Consider the following 15,829-nt stretch of genomic DNA (forward strand, 5'->3'; position numbering starts at 1 on the left):
GTGGGGGAGAGCTGGTGGGGGCGTTCCAAGTTGTTTTCTCTACCCTCGAGGAGCTTTTTCTCGTTTGTGCTTTTAACCCTAAAGGAAGGAAAACCTCTGTCTTCCTCCACACTCTCACATACAACACTTCTGATACCAACTGTGGGTTTCTCCCTATATTAAGTAATTTTCCACCTCTCCAGATACCAATTGGATGTCCTCCAATTCAGTTATGACACTGTTTTGACTCTGGTTAGAGACCCCATAAGTTGAGGGCTCAGTCCCATAACACTGTCACCACTTCAGATGCCAGTTGCACGTTCCAGGTTGTCACCCGTGCTTCTGACCTCCTGGCTATAAGTGGGGGGTTTTCACAACCCCTAGCTTAGGTTTAAAAATTTGCTATAACAGCTCACAAAACTCAAGGAAACATTTATTATGTTTTATTATAAAGGATATTACAGAGGATACGGGTGAGCAGCCAGATGAAGAGGTTCATGGGCAGGGTGTGGGGACGGGTGAGGAGCCTCCCTGTCCTCTCCTGTGCAGCACCCTCACAGCACCTGCAGGTGTTCACCAATCTCGGAAGCTCTCAGAACTCCATACTTAGGGTTTTTATGGGCATGATTGATTAAGCCATTAGCCAATCATGATTAAGTCAATGTCCAGGGTCAGGGGAGGGGCGGTGAGGCTGAAAGTTCCAAACTTCTAATCACAGTTGGTTCCTCTGGCAGCAAGCCCCCACCCTCCCAGGTCACCTCATTAGCATAAACTCAGGTATGAGTGAATGGGGCTTGTTATGAATAACAAAAGATGCTCCTCTTGCCACTATAGCTCAGGAAATTGCAAAGGTTTTAGAAGCTCTGTGCCAGGAACCAGGGTGCATTTCTTACTGTATCACAATATCACAACCCTCCAATGACATAGTGAGCGTGACAGTTTGAGGGCCATATGATGGGGTGCACCTGCCTTGAACTCAGGCCACACTGCATATTCTGCCCTCTGATCTTGTGAGTCCCTTAACCTCTGAGATCATTGGTTTTCTCTTACATGAAGTGATGACAATGACATTTCAGAGGGTTTCTGTGAAGAACTCCTTAGAATTAGTGTATTTTGTAAAGCATTGGCAGGGTGCTCAGCACATAGTAACACTCCCAAGGTCTCCTTCTTACCTGGAACTTTTAATGGTCTTTTCCATATAAGTCAGGATGCTCAGAAAATATATTGTTTTAAATAGAAATAGGTTCTTTTCTTTCTTTTCTCATTTGCTTTGAATGCTCTGTATTAAAATTCATAAAAACGCATAAATCATCAGTTAAGTAGCATTCAGTTTGTTATTTTTAGTTTCTTACTATAGCAGGCATACATGCATTGTCAAAAATTGAAATAGCATAAAGACGACCTTGTAAGATGCATAAGTCTTCCTTGCCCCTGATCAACAGCTCTCCCCTGAAGTAATCAATGTCAGCACCTATTCAACTACATACCTCCCTCACTTCGTGTTTCATGTACATGCTATTCTGTACTTTGACTTTTTTCGTTTTTTGACTTTTTTTCAATGTTATAGCATGGAGATGTTTCCTTGCATCTCCATATCATTTCACCTCATTATTTTTAAGTGCATCACAGTATTTTGTTCTATGCATGCCATGTAATTTATTTAACCTAGTTAATGGGCATTTAGGTTGATTGCAGTTTTTTTGGTGGTTATAAACAACTCTGTGTTGAACATTCCTCCCACGTTTTTGCCCATGTGGGCAAGACTATTTGTTGGATAAATTTCTGGTCATGGAATAGCTGGGTTGAAGGGTATGTCCATTTAAAACTTGATAGAAATGGACCAATTGCTCCCCAAAGATGTTGAGCTATTTTATATCCCCCACCCCCATTAATATATGAGGTTGTCTGGTTCCCCCCACCCTTACCAACATGGATATTGCTTGATTTAGTTGCCCTTACAGAATCCGTCTTCATGGGCTCATCTTGGACCGTGTTAATTGTAATCTTTAGGCACTTTTCTGTGATTCCTAACCAGGACTGTCATTGGCAGGTCAAATGAGAACTTCCCAGCACAGTGGCAGCACTAGTAGCCAGCCTGGCGTTAGTCTTACTCTTTGAGAGATCTCATGTAGTCATTTGGAATTTATTGTATAGCTTTACAAAACTTTACGGCCTCAGGCTTATACTGCCAAAAACACATAAATGCAGGCTGGTGATATTTTAAAAAGAGGTTCCACATGAGCTGACCTGTTTCCCGCTTCTGTATTTTCATCTCTTGAATTGGTATCTTCTTTTGGAAATATATTTGAGATGTATTTATGAGGGGTATTTAGGAAGTTCTGTATGGTACTTATTGCTTTCTGTATATTGTTGTACTTAACACATACATTTAAAAGCAGGGCTGGTTATGACTTATTTTTCTCTGGAGAGACCTGTGTAGTTTTGTAACTTCTTAAGAGTTGGCAGCGATGCATTGTGTTTAGAGAACGATTTCTAACTCCTTCTAGCCCAGAATTATGTGATTGAAATGGTGGAGAAGGTAAATGTGATTGTTCAGGTAATTAAAGTAACTATGGAAACAGAGGTGTGGATTATCTAGTCACAGCAGATGTGGCACCATCCTTACAGTTGTGGTGACCGTATGTCCTGGAATCTAGTCTAAAATACCCTGAGAGAGTTGGACTTCAATATCATGGTCAATGTCATGTCACTGTAATTGCATTTGCATTAATCAGATCTGTTTGGAAAGTATGGTCCTTGCACTTTTAGGACGATATTAGAGAAACACATCCTTAAAGCTAGTAGTTTTAACACGAAAACTGTCCCCAAATTTGAATTGTCTGAAAATTGAACTCAAGCTCAACAACTCCATCCATGGTGGCAGATCTCCAGGGAAGGAGAGGACTTATGCTGGAAGGTTCTGCAACTTGTTGATTGGTTCCTAAAGATTGCTTTCGTGGTGTGTTCTGGAAGGGGAAAGGGGAAATCACCATCTCTGTGGTCTTTTAATTGTGTACAGTTACAAGTAACATTTGTCTCCAGTGCTTCACAATTATAAATTAATAATAACAACCCATTAGAAATTACGGGTGTTGTAAGCCTCAACTCCTTTGGGCATCTTAATAAAAATGATAATTAAAACCATAATTTACAGTAAATGGGGACACTGCCCAAGTACATCGACAAGATGGAGAAAATTAAAAAACTCAAACCAGAAGGAATCTTCCTGGCATCAGGAAAAGAAACCGCCTGTTCTTAGCTCCTACTTCTGTGGAGCTTTGTCAGCACTTGTGGGGACAAAGCACTGGGTTCCCACCCTGAGGTTTTTGGTGTCTCAGGAATTTGTGGGCAACTCTATCACCACCTGTCCACCTCCCAGTGAGTCTCGTGGGGTGTGGTGCCTGCTTTGTCCCCCTCCACCACCACGCACAAACGCACTCCTCCCCTCTGTGTTCTCTGTCTGGGTAACCAGTGTCCCTGATAATTTCGCAAACCTAGACTTAGACAGTCACCAGGCTTTGCAGATTCTTTGCTTCCAAAGTTGTTTTCTAACTTATCCCTTTAAGCTGCTCAGTGTAAGAAGGCACCTCATCCCCAGCTGGTCATTATCTACATGACCACTGGAGGTACCTGAAATGGATAAAATAATAATAATAATAATTCATAGTATTACTCCCTGCCCAAATTCTTTCACAGGCTCCCTACCAGCTGCAGAGGAGATCCTCAGTTTTAATGCCAACGTGTTCGGGCTTCATCTCCCGTCTGTTCCGCGTGCTTCACTCACGTGGGCTGCTCACCAGTCCTGGGTCTTTTTTTTTGCCGTGCACCTTGTCGTTTTGCTCGTCTTGTTCGTCTTTCTCTCTTTTGGTCCCAGTGTACTTCTTGGCCCAGAGTTTCTGCTGCCACTCAATGACATTTGGGAAATGCAAAAGAACGTGCAGCACAGACCGAAACTCCTGCAGATCCCTGAGTCGTTACCCTTACACTTCTCTGTCTGTGCAAAGCCAAGTGCTGCTGTCAGGTTTTCCATGGCATAGCCGGCATCCTGACCTTCTCATGCTTATGAACAGAATAGGACTTGACACGGCTCAAATAAAATCTCATACAGGCCAGTGGGAGACATTCTTTGAGATTTGGCAATTTGGATGTGAACATTTGGGTGGAGACCATTTTGTGGTCAGGCTTGAGTCATCATCTCTAAGAAGGAGCTACCCCAGATGACGTGCATGTGAGCGTCCAACGCTTGCAGTGACCTGGCAGGTAGTGCCAGCAGCATGAGTGGTGACTGTGGCCAGCTAGAGTGCCGAATCCCTGTCTACAGCTGGCAGAGGCTCCTTAGCTCACCTCTCACCAAGTGGGACTGGGCCCCAGTGTGCTCTGACTGTAAGCTTTTTCTGAGAAGTTGGACACCTTGCTTTGGATTATGTGAGCTCCCCAACTGGTTTTTTTTGGCGGCTGGCTGGTACAGGAATCCGAACTCTTGACCTTGTGTTATCAGCACTGTGCTCTAACCAGCTGAGCTAGCGGGCCAGCCTGTCCCCAACTTTTTGATGCTGGCAACTAATTTAAAGTAGGAAGGAAGGGAGGAAAGAAGGAAGGGAGGGTGGGAGGAAGGATGGAGGAAGGCAGGCAGGTAGGCAGAGTCTGGGCCAAACACGATAGGTTGGTGGGCTTGATTATCCTGTGATCTCCAGTTTGTAACCTCTATTCTAGAGAATGAAAACTAGTGTAAGAAAAGCAGGTATTTAATATTTTTTGGTATGTAGTCCATTTTATGGTACTTCAATGTTTGTATCCAAAGCTTAAAACCCGAGACAATGAGATATTAAACCTCCATGGACACTTAATTTTTCTGATTGGATCAGACATAACAAGTGCTAGAAAACTGATGCTGCCCATTGTTTTGAAATGTCTTCCTTCATTTTCCTTATATTATTAGCTTTAAATATTCTTCTGAGCACACTCTTGCCATCTCCATGCAGTTAAGCTGGTTCAATTTGAACGTTGTCATAAAGTTAATTTTTTATAAGATGAATCAGGTTATTAAATTTAGTAAACCATTGCCTTCATTATTTTGCACAAACTTTGGCACTGTGCAGAATTGGCTTAGCACTACTACATTTAGCTAATTAAACTGGCCATCAGCTGCAGTACTATGAGACTGAGGGGCGCTATTCCCATGGGCTTTATCCACAAATTTAGCAGTAGGTAGCATTATTAAACTTTTTATATATATATATATAAAACCCTGCACTCTAGAGATATGGTTTACTATAAAAGTGTTATTGTCCTTCCTGTTAAACCATCATCTTTTGAAATATCCATGCTTTGTTTTTGCTCCAAAGGCAATTGTAAAGGATAAGAAAATGGAGTTGTCTATTGCAGCTTTTAAAAGTAGGCTCGCAGTGCTTAGATAAAGGAAGATGGAAGACCCAGAGCATAATTTTACAAGACACAAAGACAAATGGCTTAACCATAACTACAGTCAGGAATTCTCCAAAGGAGAGCGGGTGCAAGCTCGTGCCTGCAGCCTGTTGCTGCCATCACGTCAGATCGCTCTTTTTGGTAATAAAAAGTCCTCTGTCGTAGGTTATTTTGTCAAGTGAGATAGCATGACTTAACAGGTTTGTGTGGGAAAATAAAATTTGATAGAAAAAGGGCATACTTTTCTCCCACAGATTTCTAGGCAGTGTCATTCAAATCTACAGTGAATGATATCTTTGTGGGCTATTAATATTTATTCATTACTTTATAAGGAAGTTAGAGGGTCTGTAGTGTTGCTGTCTGAAACAACTTGGATTGTTTTAAAATATTCCAGAATTGTGGCCTATTAGCCGTCTGCAAGAACCATTTATTTCTTCTGCAATATTTATTGAATCCTACTGGGTGCTAGTCCTGTGGGATAGAGAAGAGGCATAGAGCCTAAGGGGTTTGCCATTCATCTGGTAAGCTGGAAAAATAAAGCGCTGGGGCCTGCCTGGCCTGGCACTGTATTGATGCTCTCTTATCCATTAAAAATATGGTCGCTAATGAATGGCTAAGTATCGTGTGCACCATCTTCCCCACTCTCCTACATCTTTTTTTCCTTTTAATCCCTTCTGATGAAAATGTAATGGAAAATATTTCTTATTTTTGCTTTGATGGGGAAATTGCAAAGGGACACAGAGGCCACCAGGAGCTTAAAGTCTTGGGACGACAAGTGAGGTCGTGTTTGGCCACTTTGTGTGGCCTCCAAATGGTGGTCAGCATTTTATTCGCCTGATGGATGTGGGACCTCAGTCAGCAGGACCTCGTCCTGTGCCTGCTCCCAGACTGTGTTGGGACAGCAGGGCTACAAAACCTGGTGTTTTACTTCTCTCTATCCTCTCCCCAGTGATCTAGCTGCCTTTTGCTTGCTGGTGATATAGGGGTGAAACTGGCATCACAGGTAAAAATGAGTAAACTAAAGATTATTGTCTCCTTGCCTGATGGCTCAGATATGGCTTCAGACACCTTTTCCTACACGCATCAAAGAGGAAGCAAAGCGATTTAGATGTAAGTGTTTCAGATTTGAAATCCGATGTGCATCATTTTAGCATCTGATTCAAGTATCAGAGGTCATCTTTAGGTGATAAGTGAGAACTTTGGAATACAGAATTTGGTAAAATCTCAAAAAATTAGGTTTTCTCAACATTGAAGTTCATCTGTGCTTCAGAGCCAGTATTCAGGCAAGTAGAATGGTGGAAACTGTAGCTGATTTCTTTGAATTCTGATTGATTTGAAAGCCATTTGGCTCTTGGGTTGCTGTTGGGAGAAGATTTTGGAGAGTTTTAATTTTTCATTCATAGTAACTGTGCTGTATTTGGTAGGTCATACAAATCAGAGAAGAGGCACAGGAGTTCCCCCAAAGGATTTTGAAAAGATCAGGCAGCTAACATTTGTTTTCCTCCTACAGTGGTTATGTTAGGCTCTTAGTATATGTTTACCACTTATTCCCCATTTTACAGAAAAGGTAACCAAGTTTCAGATGCGTTAAAGGCATAACCTTAGGTCCCACAGCTGGTAAATGGTCACAGCCGGTACCAGCACAAGTGTGTTGCATTCCTGAGTTTGAGTTTTCCTTAGTGCTGTGCTGACTTTTCCTTGAGAACTAGTTTATGTAAGCAGACTGGTCTTCATTAATATTAGATCTATGGAGGTGATTGAATGAATGAACTATACTAGGTTCTTTTGCATGGTGATCTCAGTAATGTCCTTGAGAACTAGTTTATGTAAGCAGACTGGTCTTCATTAATATTAGATCTATGGAGGTGACTGAATGAATGAACTATACTAGGTTCTTTTGCATGGTGATCTCAGTAATATAATGATATACTCTGATTTTTCATACATATTAACATAATTTTGGAAACAATAACTTATGGTCATTTGACATGGATTTGGTTCAATTATGTTGCTGTCTTCTTCGGTAGAATTGTGTCTTTGTTGCACTGGACTATAGTCTTCCGCCATAGCTTACAAGATACTGTTTTTTACAGTTTAGAGTAATTGTTCGGCGTTCAAGCTCTAGAATTAGACCACCTCTTTTCTTTTCCCCCCTCTCCTCCCCTTTTTTCTCTTTCCAAGTTTTCTTTTTGAGATGATTTTGAAATATGGATTCAATTTCTTTGAATATATTGAACTTTTCAGTTTTTCAATTTTTTTCTTGCGACAGTTTTTCAGTAGTGTTATTCTAGGGATTTGTCTTTTTCACCTATATCATAAATTTGTTGGTATTAAGTTGTTCACCGTATCTTAAGATCTTTTTCAGGTTTGTAGGATCTTTAGTCCTTTTTTTTAATTTTTAATTTTTTAAAACCACTTTATTGAGGTATATTAATATACAAAAAGCTGTACATATTTAATGTATACAACTTGATGAGTTTGGAGATAAGTATATACTTGTAAAACCATTATCACAATTTATGCCATAAAAATATTCATCACCTCCAGAAATTTCCTCCTGCCTTCTTTATTTATTATTATTATCATGTGTGTGTGTTTATGTGTTTGATAAGAGCAATTAGCATAAGATCTACTCTCAGCAAATTTTTCAGTATGTAGTACAGTATTGTTAACTATTGGCACTATGTGGTATAGTAGATCTTTAGGACTTTTTTATCTTTCATACCTGAAACTTTTGTCTTTGATTAATACCTTCTCATTTCTCCCTGTATTAGTCCATTTTTGTTCCTGATAACAAAATACATGGAACTGGGTATTTTGTAAAGAAAAACAAAGTTTATTGCTTATAGTTTCTGAGACCGGGAAGTCCAAAGTCCATCTGGTGGTGGTGACAGTGACCCAGGAGTCTCACATTGCAAGATGGTGGAAGCAGAGAGAGAGAGCGAGACAGACTCTCCTCTTCTTTTATTTATTTTTTTTATTTATTTATTTATTTTCTCCTCTTCTTTTAAAGCCCTCAGAACCATGCCCCTCATCACCGTTTTTTATCCATTCACTACTGCATGGTCCTACAATGCAATCACCTCTTTAAGGCTCCACCTTTGAATAACCATAATAGGATTTCCCACCCTTTTAAAAGTTGCAGTGGGGGCTAAGTTTCTAATACATAAAACTTAGGAGACACAATTCAAGCTTCAGGGAGTTTTGGGGGGACATAATTCAATCCACCACACCCCCTATCTCCAGCCCTTGACAACAACCATTCTACTCTCTGCTTATATGAGTTTGACTATTTTATTTTAGATTCCTCATATAAATGGTATCATGTAGTATTTGTCTTTGTGTGGCTTATTTCACTTAACATCATCATGTCTTCTGTGTTCATCCATGTTGTCCCAAATGTCAGGATTTCCTTCTTTTCTAAGGCTGAATAACATTCCATTGTGTGTGTGTGTGTGTGTGTGTGTGTGTGTGTGTGTGTACATACACCACATTTTCTTCATCCATTCATCTGTCAGTGGGCACTTAGGTTGCTTCCATATCATGGTTATTGTAAATAATGCTTCAGTGAACATGGGGGTACAGATATTTCTTCTAGATTCTGATTTCCATTCCTTTGGATTATGTATCCAGAAGTGGGATAGCTGGATGATATGGTAGTTCTATTTTTAATTTTGGGGGGAACCTCCATAGTGTTTTCCATAGTGGCTGTACCAATTTACATTTACTCCAGGGAATGTAAATTCCTTGTTTAGGAGAGTTCCCTTTTCACCTAATCCTTACCAACACTTATCTTTTGTTTTCTTTAATAATAGTCATCCTAACAAGTGTGAGGTGATATCTCCTGTGGGTTTGATTTGCATTACCCTGATGATTAGGGATGTTGAGCACATTTTCATATGCTTTTTGGCTATTTGCAGCTCTTCTTTGGAGAAATGTCTGTTCAGTTCCTTTGCTCATGTTAATAATCAGGTCGATTTTTTGCTAGTGAGTTGTAGGAATTTCTTATGTATTTTGTACATTAACCCTTCATCAGATATATGGTTTGCAAAATATTTTCTCCCATTCTGTAGATTGCTGTTTCATTTTGTTGATTGTACCCTTTGATGAGCAGAAGCTTTTTAGTTTGATGTAGTCTCACTTGTCTATTTGCATTTTTGTTGCTTGTGCTTTTGCCATGCAGCAGTGTCTTTTTATTCAACCCTGATATTGTTCATTTGTGTCTTATCTTTCTCTTTTTCTCTCTCTCTGGCAGCCTGGCTAATCCTTTATCATTTTTTAAGTTTTTTTGAAGAACTGACTTTTAGCTTCTTTGTTCCTCTGTATTTAATATTTGTTTTATATTTATAAGTTTCTCATTTTATTTTAATTTCCTTCCTTCTGCTTTTTTTTAGGTTTAATGTGCTAGGTTTTTTTTTTTTTTTTTCCCTAACTTAACTGATGCTTACATCATCTTCTTTTCCAGTACATGTAGTTAAGGATACAGATTTTCTTTTCATCATGGCTTTAGCTGTGCTCTGTAAGTTTTGATATGTAGAATTTTTACAATTATTTGGTTCAAAATATTTCCTAATTTTCATTGCAGTTTTCTGAGTCACAATTTCTTATTTGTTTAAAAACATATTTGCAGGTAAATAGGGAGAATAAGTTCTGGTGTTCTAGGCTGACTAGAGCTAATAATATTATACTGTATATTTCTAAGTAGCTAGAAAAGAGGATTTTGACTGTAATCACTACAAAGAAAAGATAAAATGTTCAGTGATGGATATGATATCTACCCTAAGTGTCTCATTGTACAATATATGTATGTATTGAAACAACACAGAGTATTCTACAAATATGTACAATTAAATTATAAAATAAAGTAAAATTTTAAAAAATGTATTGTCAGAAAGAGGAATTTTTGGGGATCTTGTTATTGATTTCTAATGTAATTCCATTGTGGTCAAAGAGCATGCTTTCTAATTTTAATTCTTTGAAATTTGTTTGAGACTTGTTTTTGGCCTTGTACATAGTCAGTTTTGGTAAATATTCCTTAAGTAGCTGAAGGTACATTTTGCTGTTGTGTTTAGTGTTTAAAATATTCAGTTATTTCCAATTTATTGATTATGTTGTTCAAATCTCTATCTACTTTTTATTTGTCTGCTTATTTTATCTGTTACTGGGAAGGGTATGTTAAAATCTCCTATTATGATTGTGAATTTGTCTATTTATCCTCCTAATTCTGTCAATTTTGATATGTGTATATAAAGCTGTGTTATTACATACAAGTTTAGAATTTTCATATATCCTTGGTGGATTGAAATTTACCCTTAGGAAATATTCAACTTTTTCTCTTGTAATGCTTCTTGCTTTAAAGTCTACTTTTTCTTAAATTAGTGTAGCTACACCAGATTTCTTTTGGCTTAAGTTACATGGTAATATCCTTCCCATCCTTTTACTTTTAACTTTTTTTTTTTTTTGTCCTTTTTGAGACCGTCCGCACCTCGCTCAGCCAGTGAGCGCTGTGAGTGCACTGGTCATCCCTATATAGGATCCGAACCCGCGGCGGGAGCGCTGCTGTGCTCCAGTGCCGCACTCTCCCGAGTGCGCCATTGGCTTGGCCCTACTTTTAACTTTTTAATAATTATTTTTAAGGATACAAAAGCTTACATATTCTTTTGTAAGGAGCATATTGTATGTGTGTGTTTGATCTAGTCTGACAGTCTTTGTCTTTTAATTGCAGTCTTTAGTCCATTTATTTTTAATGTAATCACAGATATATTTGGGTTTAAATATACTATCTTATTGCTAGCTTCCATTTAACTTATTCTTTTTTTTTTGGTGACTGGCTGGTACAGGGATCCATACCCCCTTGACCTTGGTGTTATCAGCACCACGCTCTAAGCAAGTGAGCTAACTGGCTAGCCCCAACTGGTTCTATATTTTTCATCTCCTTTCTTGCCTTCTTTTTATTATTCTACTTTTTTTCCCCCCCATTAGCTTGTTAAGCTTTTAGAGATTACAACTTGGATCTCTGAGTTAACTAAAGTCTAATGTAAATTAGTACTATATCACTTCCTGGGCAAAACAAGGGCTTTAGGACACTTTAATCTCGTTTAGTCACCTCCTAGGTTATATGTTATTATTAGTATAGTAATTCTCAGTATGAATTTTAAAGCTCACAAAATATTACTGTTATCACTTATTCTTTATGTTGCTCTTTGTTACTTTCTGCATCTCCTGTTTTCTATTTAGGGTTATATTCCTCCTGCTTGAAGAATATTCTTTAGTGTTTTTCTAGTGTAGGTCTGCTGGTGATACATCTTCTCATGTTTTATTTGTTTAAAAATTTTGTTCACCTTCATTTTTGAAGGATATTTTCACCAGGTATAGAATTCTAAGATGGAAGTTTTCTTTCTTTCATCCCTGGCTTTCATCTTCTTACTGAGAGGTGTAGCTATCAGTCTTATTGTATCTGCATGTCTTGACTGCTTCTAAGATTGTCTCTGGCTTTTAGCAGTTGTACTGTGATGTACCTTGGTGTGATACACACACACACACACACACACACACACCTGTTTTTTTCTGCTTGTGGCTCAGGATGCTTCTTGAATTTGTCACTTGATATCTATCAGTAGTTTTGGAAAATTATCAGCCATTATGTCTTCAAATATTGCTTATGTCTTAATCTATTATTCCTCTTCTTTTGGGACTCAGATTACATGTATGTGTAAGAGCTTGCGAATGTGTTTCACATGTCTTTATGTTCTTTGGTGTATTAATCATCTTTTAAAAAAATTTTTATGCTTAATTTTGGATATTTTCTTTTGAACTGTTTTCTAGTTATTTAAACTTTCTCTTCATCTCTGTTTTGTCTTCTGTTAAACCTATACTTTGAATTCTTAATTACTCTTCATTGTGTTAAAGTTTCAGAATATCTCTTTGATTTTTAATTGTTTCTAGTTCCATGGCAAAATTCTGTGTCTTCTCTTTCAGTTCCTTGAGCATATTAATCACACTTATTTTAATCACTATTTCTGATAACTTTGTTATATGGATCTCCTGTGTACTTGTTTATATTTATTTCCCCTGTGGCTTTTGGTGCAGTCTTATCTTTTTGTATGTCTAGGTAGTTTTGTTTGCATGTCAGAGATTTTGTATGATGATTTGAAATAATTGTGGTGGTAATAGGAGTCTCTGAGTGATGGTATCTTCCTTCAGAGAATATTTTATTTTGCTTCTGGCAGTTAGATAGATAGGGCCAGATCACTTTAACCTAATCTGAAACTGAAATGGCTTGAAGCTGAAGCCATTGTGAAGTCTGGATTGTCTCTGGTTATTACTAGAGGTCATAACCCGTTAGGATCTCAACCAAAAGTTTGGTGTATTTACTAAGGCCCTCTTCCTTGGTGGCCCCTGAGCTCAAATTTGTGTCGTTCACTGACTGTGAGACTGCCAAAAGCTCAGCTCTTTTCCTCTGGCTCTCAATAACTACTTTTGGAATTGGAATATGCCTTGGAAAAAAAAGCTGTCAAATGCTGGCATTTCGACTTTTTCAGATCTTCACCTCCAAAATTCTTAGTCATGGTCTTCTCCTGATGCCTTCAAACAGATGTGTGTATATGTGTATGCACACACATGTGTTATTTTGTCCAGTTTTTCTAATTGTTCTCAGTAGGAGGGTAGATGTGAGAAACCTAGGCTACCATTGCTGGAAGCAGAAGTGCTGGAAACGCTTAGAGCAGAGCATAATGTCTTCACCTTTAGCACAAAATCTGATCATTACTGATGGTTGAATGGCTGGCTGTGCCGTGAACACTTCTATGGCTTGGGTTTCATCTTTGAAATTGCTGTGTCCCTACAGCAAGTCTTCCCAAGCTCACACTGTTGACATTCTGGGCCAGGTGATTTTCTGTGGTGGGGGCTATCCTGTGCATTGTAAGACGTTTTGTAGCATACCTAGCCTTTACCCAGTAGATGCCAGTAGCACTCCATGCCACGACTGTGGCAACTGAAAATGTCTTCAGATACTTGTATCTGTTCCCTGGGGGGCAAAATCACTTCTGGTTGAGAACCACTAGCATAATGTGAGTGGTGCTCAGTAAAGACCATGGTCAATGTGCTGATGTTCTTTAATGATGACTTTCTTTTTAACCGTAGGGTTTGAAACCGCCAAGTCTTTTGCCCTGCATGGTGCACACGTGATCCTGGCCTGTAGAAATATGGCAAGAGCCAGTGAAGCAGTGTCACGCATTTTAGAAGAATGGGTGAGAACTTGACTGTTTTTTTGTTGTTTTTAATTTTCAAATACACATGCTGGGCTAAACACATGGAGGTTTTAGTGCAGTGTGTAAAGTTTATTGCTCTTGGAATGTTTTTATTTTTAAAGTCATCTTCACTTTGTTTATTTTATGAATGAAAGGATGAGCAAGCCCCTTATTATCCACACATTTGTTTATAGTTCATTGTCAGTGTCATCTGCTTTATTAGTCAGAGGTTTGAGAATGTTTACTCATTTATAAAAGAAAAATAAAAAGTAGTTAACACCCATGAATGCAACTATGAGGTTGTTATGCTCATGGTTTTTAAGATTAGAAAGGAGTAGGCATTAACCCTTTCTCTGGTCTTTAGCTTTTCTCTCTCTGTGTAGATATTGGTTTCAATATGTCTATGTATAAACATTTGTTGAAGGCTTGCAGTGCTCTTGGGACTAAGGATACAGCATCAAACAAAGAAAATCCCTGCCCTCACGGACTTACCTTCAAGGTTGGAGAAATAGACCATAAGGGATAATCATGTTTAATATTTAACATAATGTCAGGCTGTTATAAGTACAATAAATAGCAATTAAGTAAAGATGGGGAGTGACAGAATGAGCTGTTTCATATGGGGTGGTCAGCAGAGATCCCTCTAAAGTTGTAACATTTGACCCGAGACCTTGTGAATGTGTTGATTGTTTGCATTGTATTGGTATTACAAGCAATGCTGTTTTACAGCCCAGTCCCTCTTTCTTGCAAGTCTCCCAATCTATTTGGTACCTCAGTTTCCCCATCTCTAATGAAGAAGGTTGAATGGTATGATCTTAAAGACCCACCATTCAGTCTCTCTTTCTTGTGTTTTAAGCCATAATTGGGTCCCTGTGAGTCATTTTTGGATAATAGAATACGGTACAGTACCTTGAGGTAAACCAGCAATTCCAGAGAAAGAATTATCTGAAAACATTCACTATCAGGGACATGGAAAGGAAACACAAATGAAAACAAAACACTAACATGCTGTTTCAAATGTTTAAATCAGGTTTTATAGATTGTAGAACTTAACCCTTTCATCATTTCTTATCTGTTCGCCTGTTCTTTTTTATATCCCATTGTACTGTGTTCCTCATTCCCCTAGGTTATGATTATGGAAGCCCAGATTTAGTACCCAAAGCTGTCATTACCATTTTATATCTCTGCACTATTAATATAACACAGAGAGTGTGTGAAATCCCAAGACCCTGCTTTGGTGACCTACGTTGGGCTTGGACCCCATGCCATTTTCCGACTTCCCCACCTTTGACATTTACTGGTCTGCTTTCCTTGAGGCCTTTCCTTATCTCACATCTCTGTACAGGGATTTTATCTGGCATATCATTAAATACCACCTTCTTGTGTTTCTCAAGGTCAATTTGATTGACTCCAGTTTTTCAAGCTGTTCGCCAGCTTGAGCGTGTTCATACTTTATCTGGGATGAATCATAGCAATATCAGGGCCAGGAAGGTTCTGCAACATATTGGCACCTCATGGGAGATTCTCAAAATGATCCAAAGTTTTTTGTTGCAGCAAGAGCTCATTCAGAAGTCTTTGGTCCATTTGGCCCAGCCTTGGCTCTCACGTGCCAAGGCTCCGTGGGCATTCTCAGCTCCAGGTCTGGAGATAGGCTCCATTCCTCCTTCCCCAGCTTGTTCTGCCCTGCCTGGTCTTTCTCTTCCTGCCTTCACTACACATTCCAAGATCGCCATGTTCCGGAACATTCATGTCTGCCTCTCTGCTAGCAGCATGCTATTCCCATACCTATGAAGGGGCAGCTAACAATCCCCATTTATCAAATCCCCGTCATGTGCTGTGCCCTGGGCAAAATGCTTCCTATCCCTTATTCAGGTGGATACATAAGTCTGGTTTCTCCATTGTACAGAAGGGCCAATGGACAGCCCAGTGGGTGAAGGACTCACCCAGAGTCTCACAGCTGCTGAACATGGTCAGGCTCCTAGCTTGCCCCATCTGGCTTCCATACCCGAGTCTACGTACTATCCCCCATAACCTGGCTTTCCCACCACATTCAGCACGGCAAGCATTTGTTACCTTTCAGGTTTTGCTTTCAAAATCTCTAGGTACTATTTGAGTGATTACTTTCAAGATCAGTTGTATTTCTTAGAGGAAGCAAATCTGATCTACTCTATGGTCTA

At 39.0% G+C, this 15,829-nt stretch overlaps 1 protein-coding gene across 1 annotated transcript in view; it reads left to right on the plus strand.

Moving 5' to 3' along the window:
• Positions 1 to 15,829, plus strand: part of WWOX (WW domain containing oxidoreductase) — a 327,478-nt gene that overhangs the window by 45,004 nt on the left and 266,645 nt on the right. Inside the window, exon 5 of the mRNA XM_008569425.1 lies at positions 13,546 to 13,652. Within this exon, the coding sequence (XP_008567647.1) occupies positions 13,546 to 13,652 (107 nt within the window). The remainder of the gene's footprint in view (positions 1 to 13,545; positions 13,653 to 15,829) is intronic.

Source organism: Galeopterus variegatus, unplaced genomic scaffold (assembly GCF_000696425.1).
Source record: "Galeopterus variegatus unplaced genomic scaffold, G_variegatus-3.0.2 Scaffold495, whole genome shotgun sequence".
NCBI classification, from domain to species: Eukaryota; Metazoa; Chordata; class Mammalia; order Dermoptera; family Cynocephalidae; genus Galeopterus; species Galeopterus variegatus.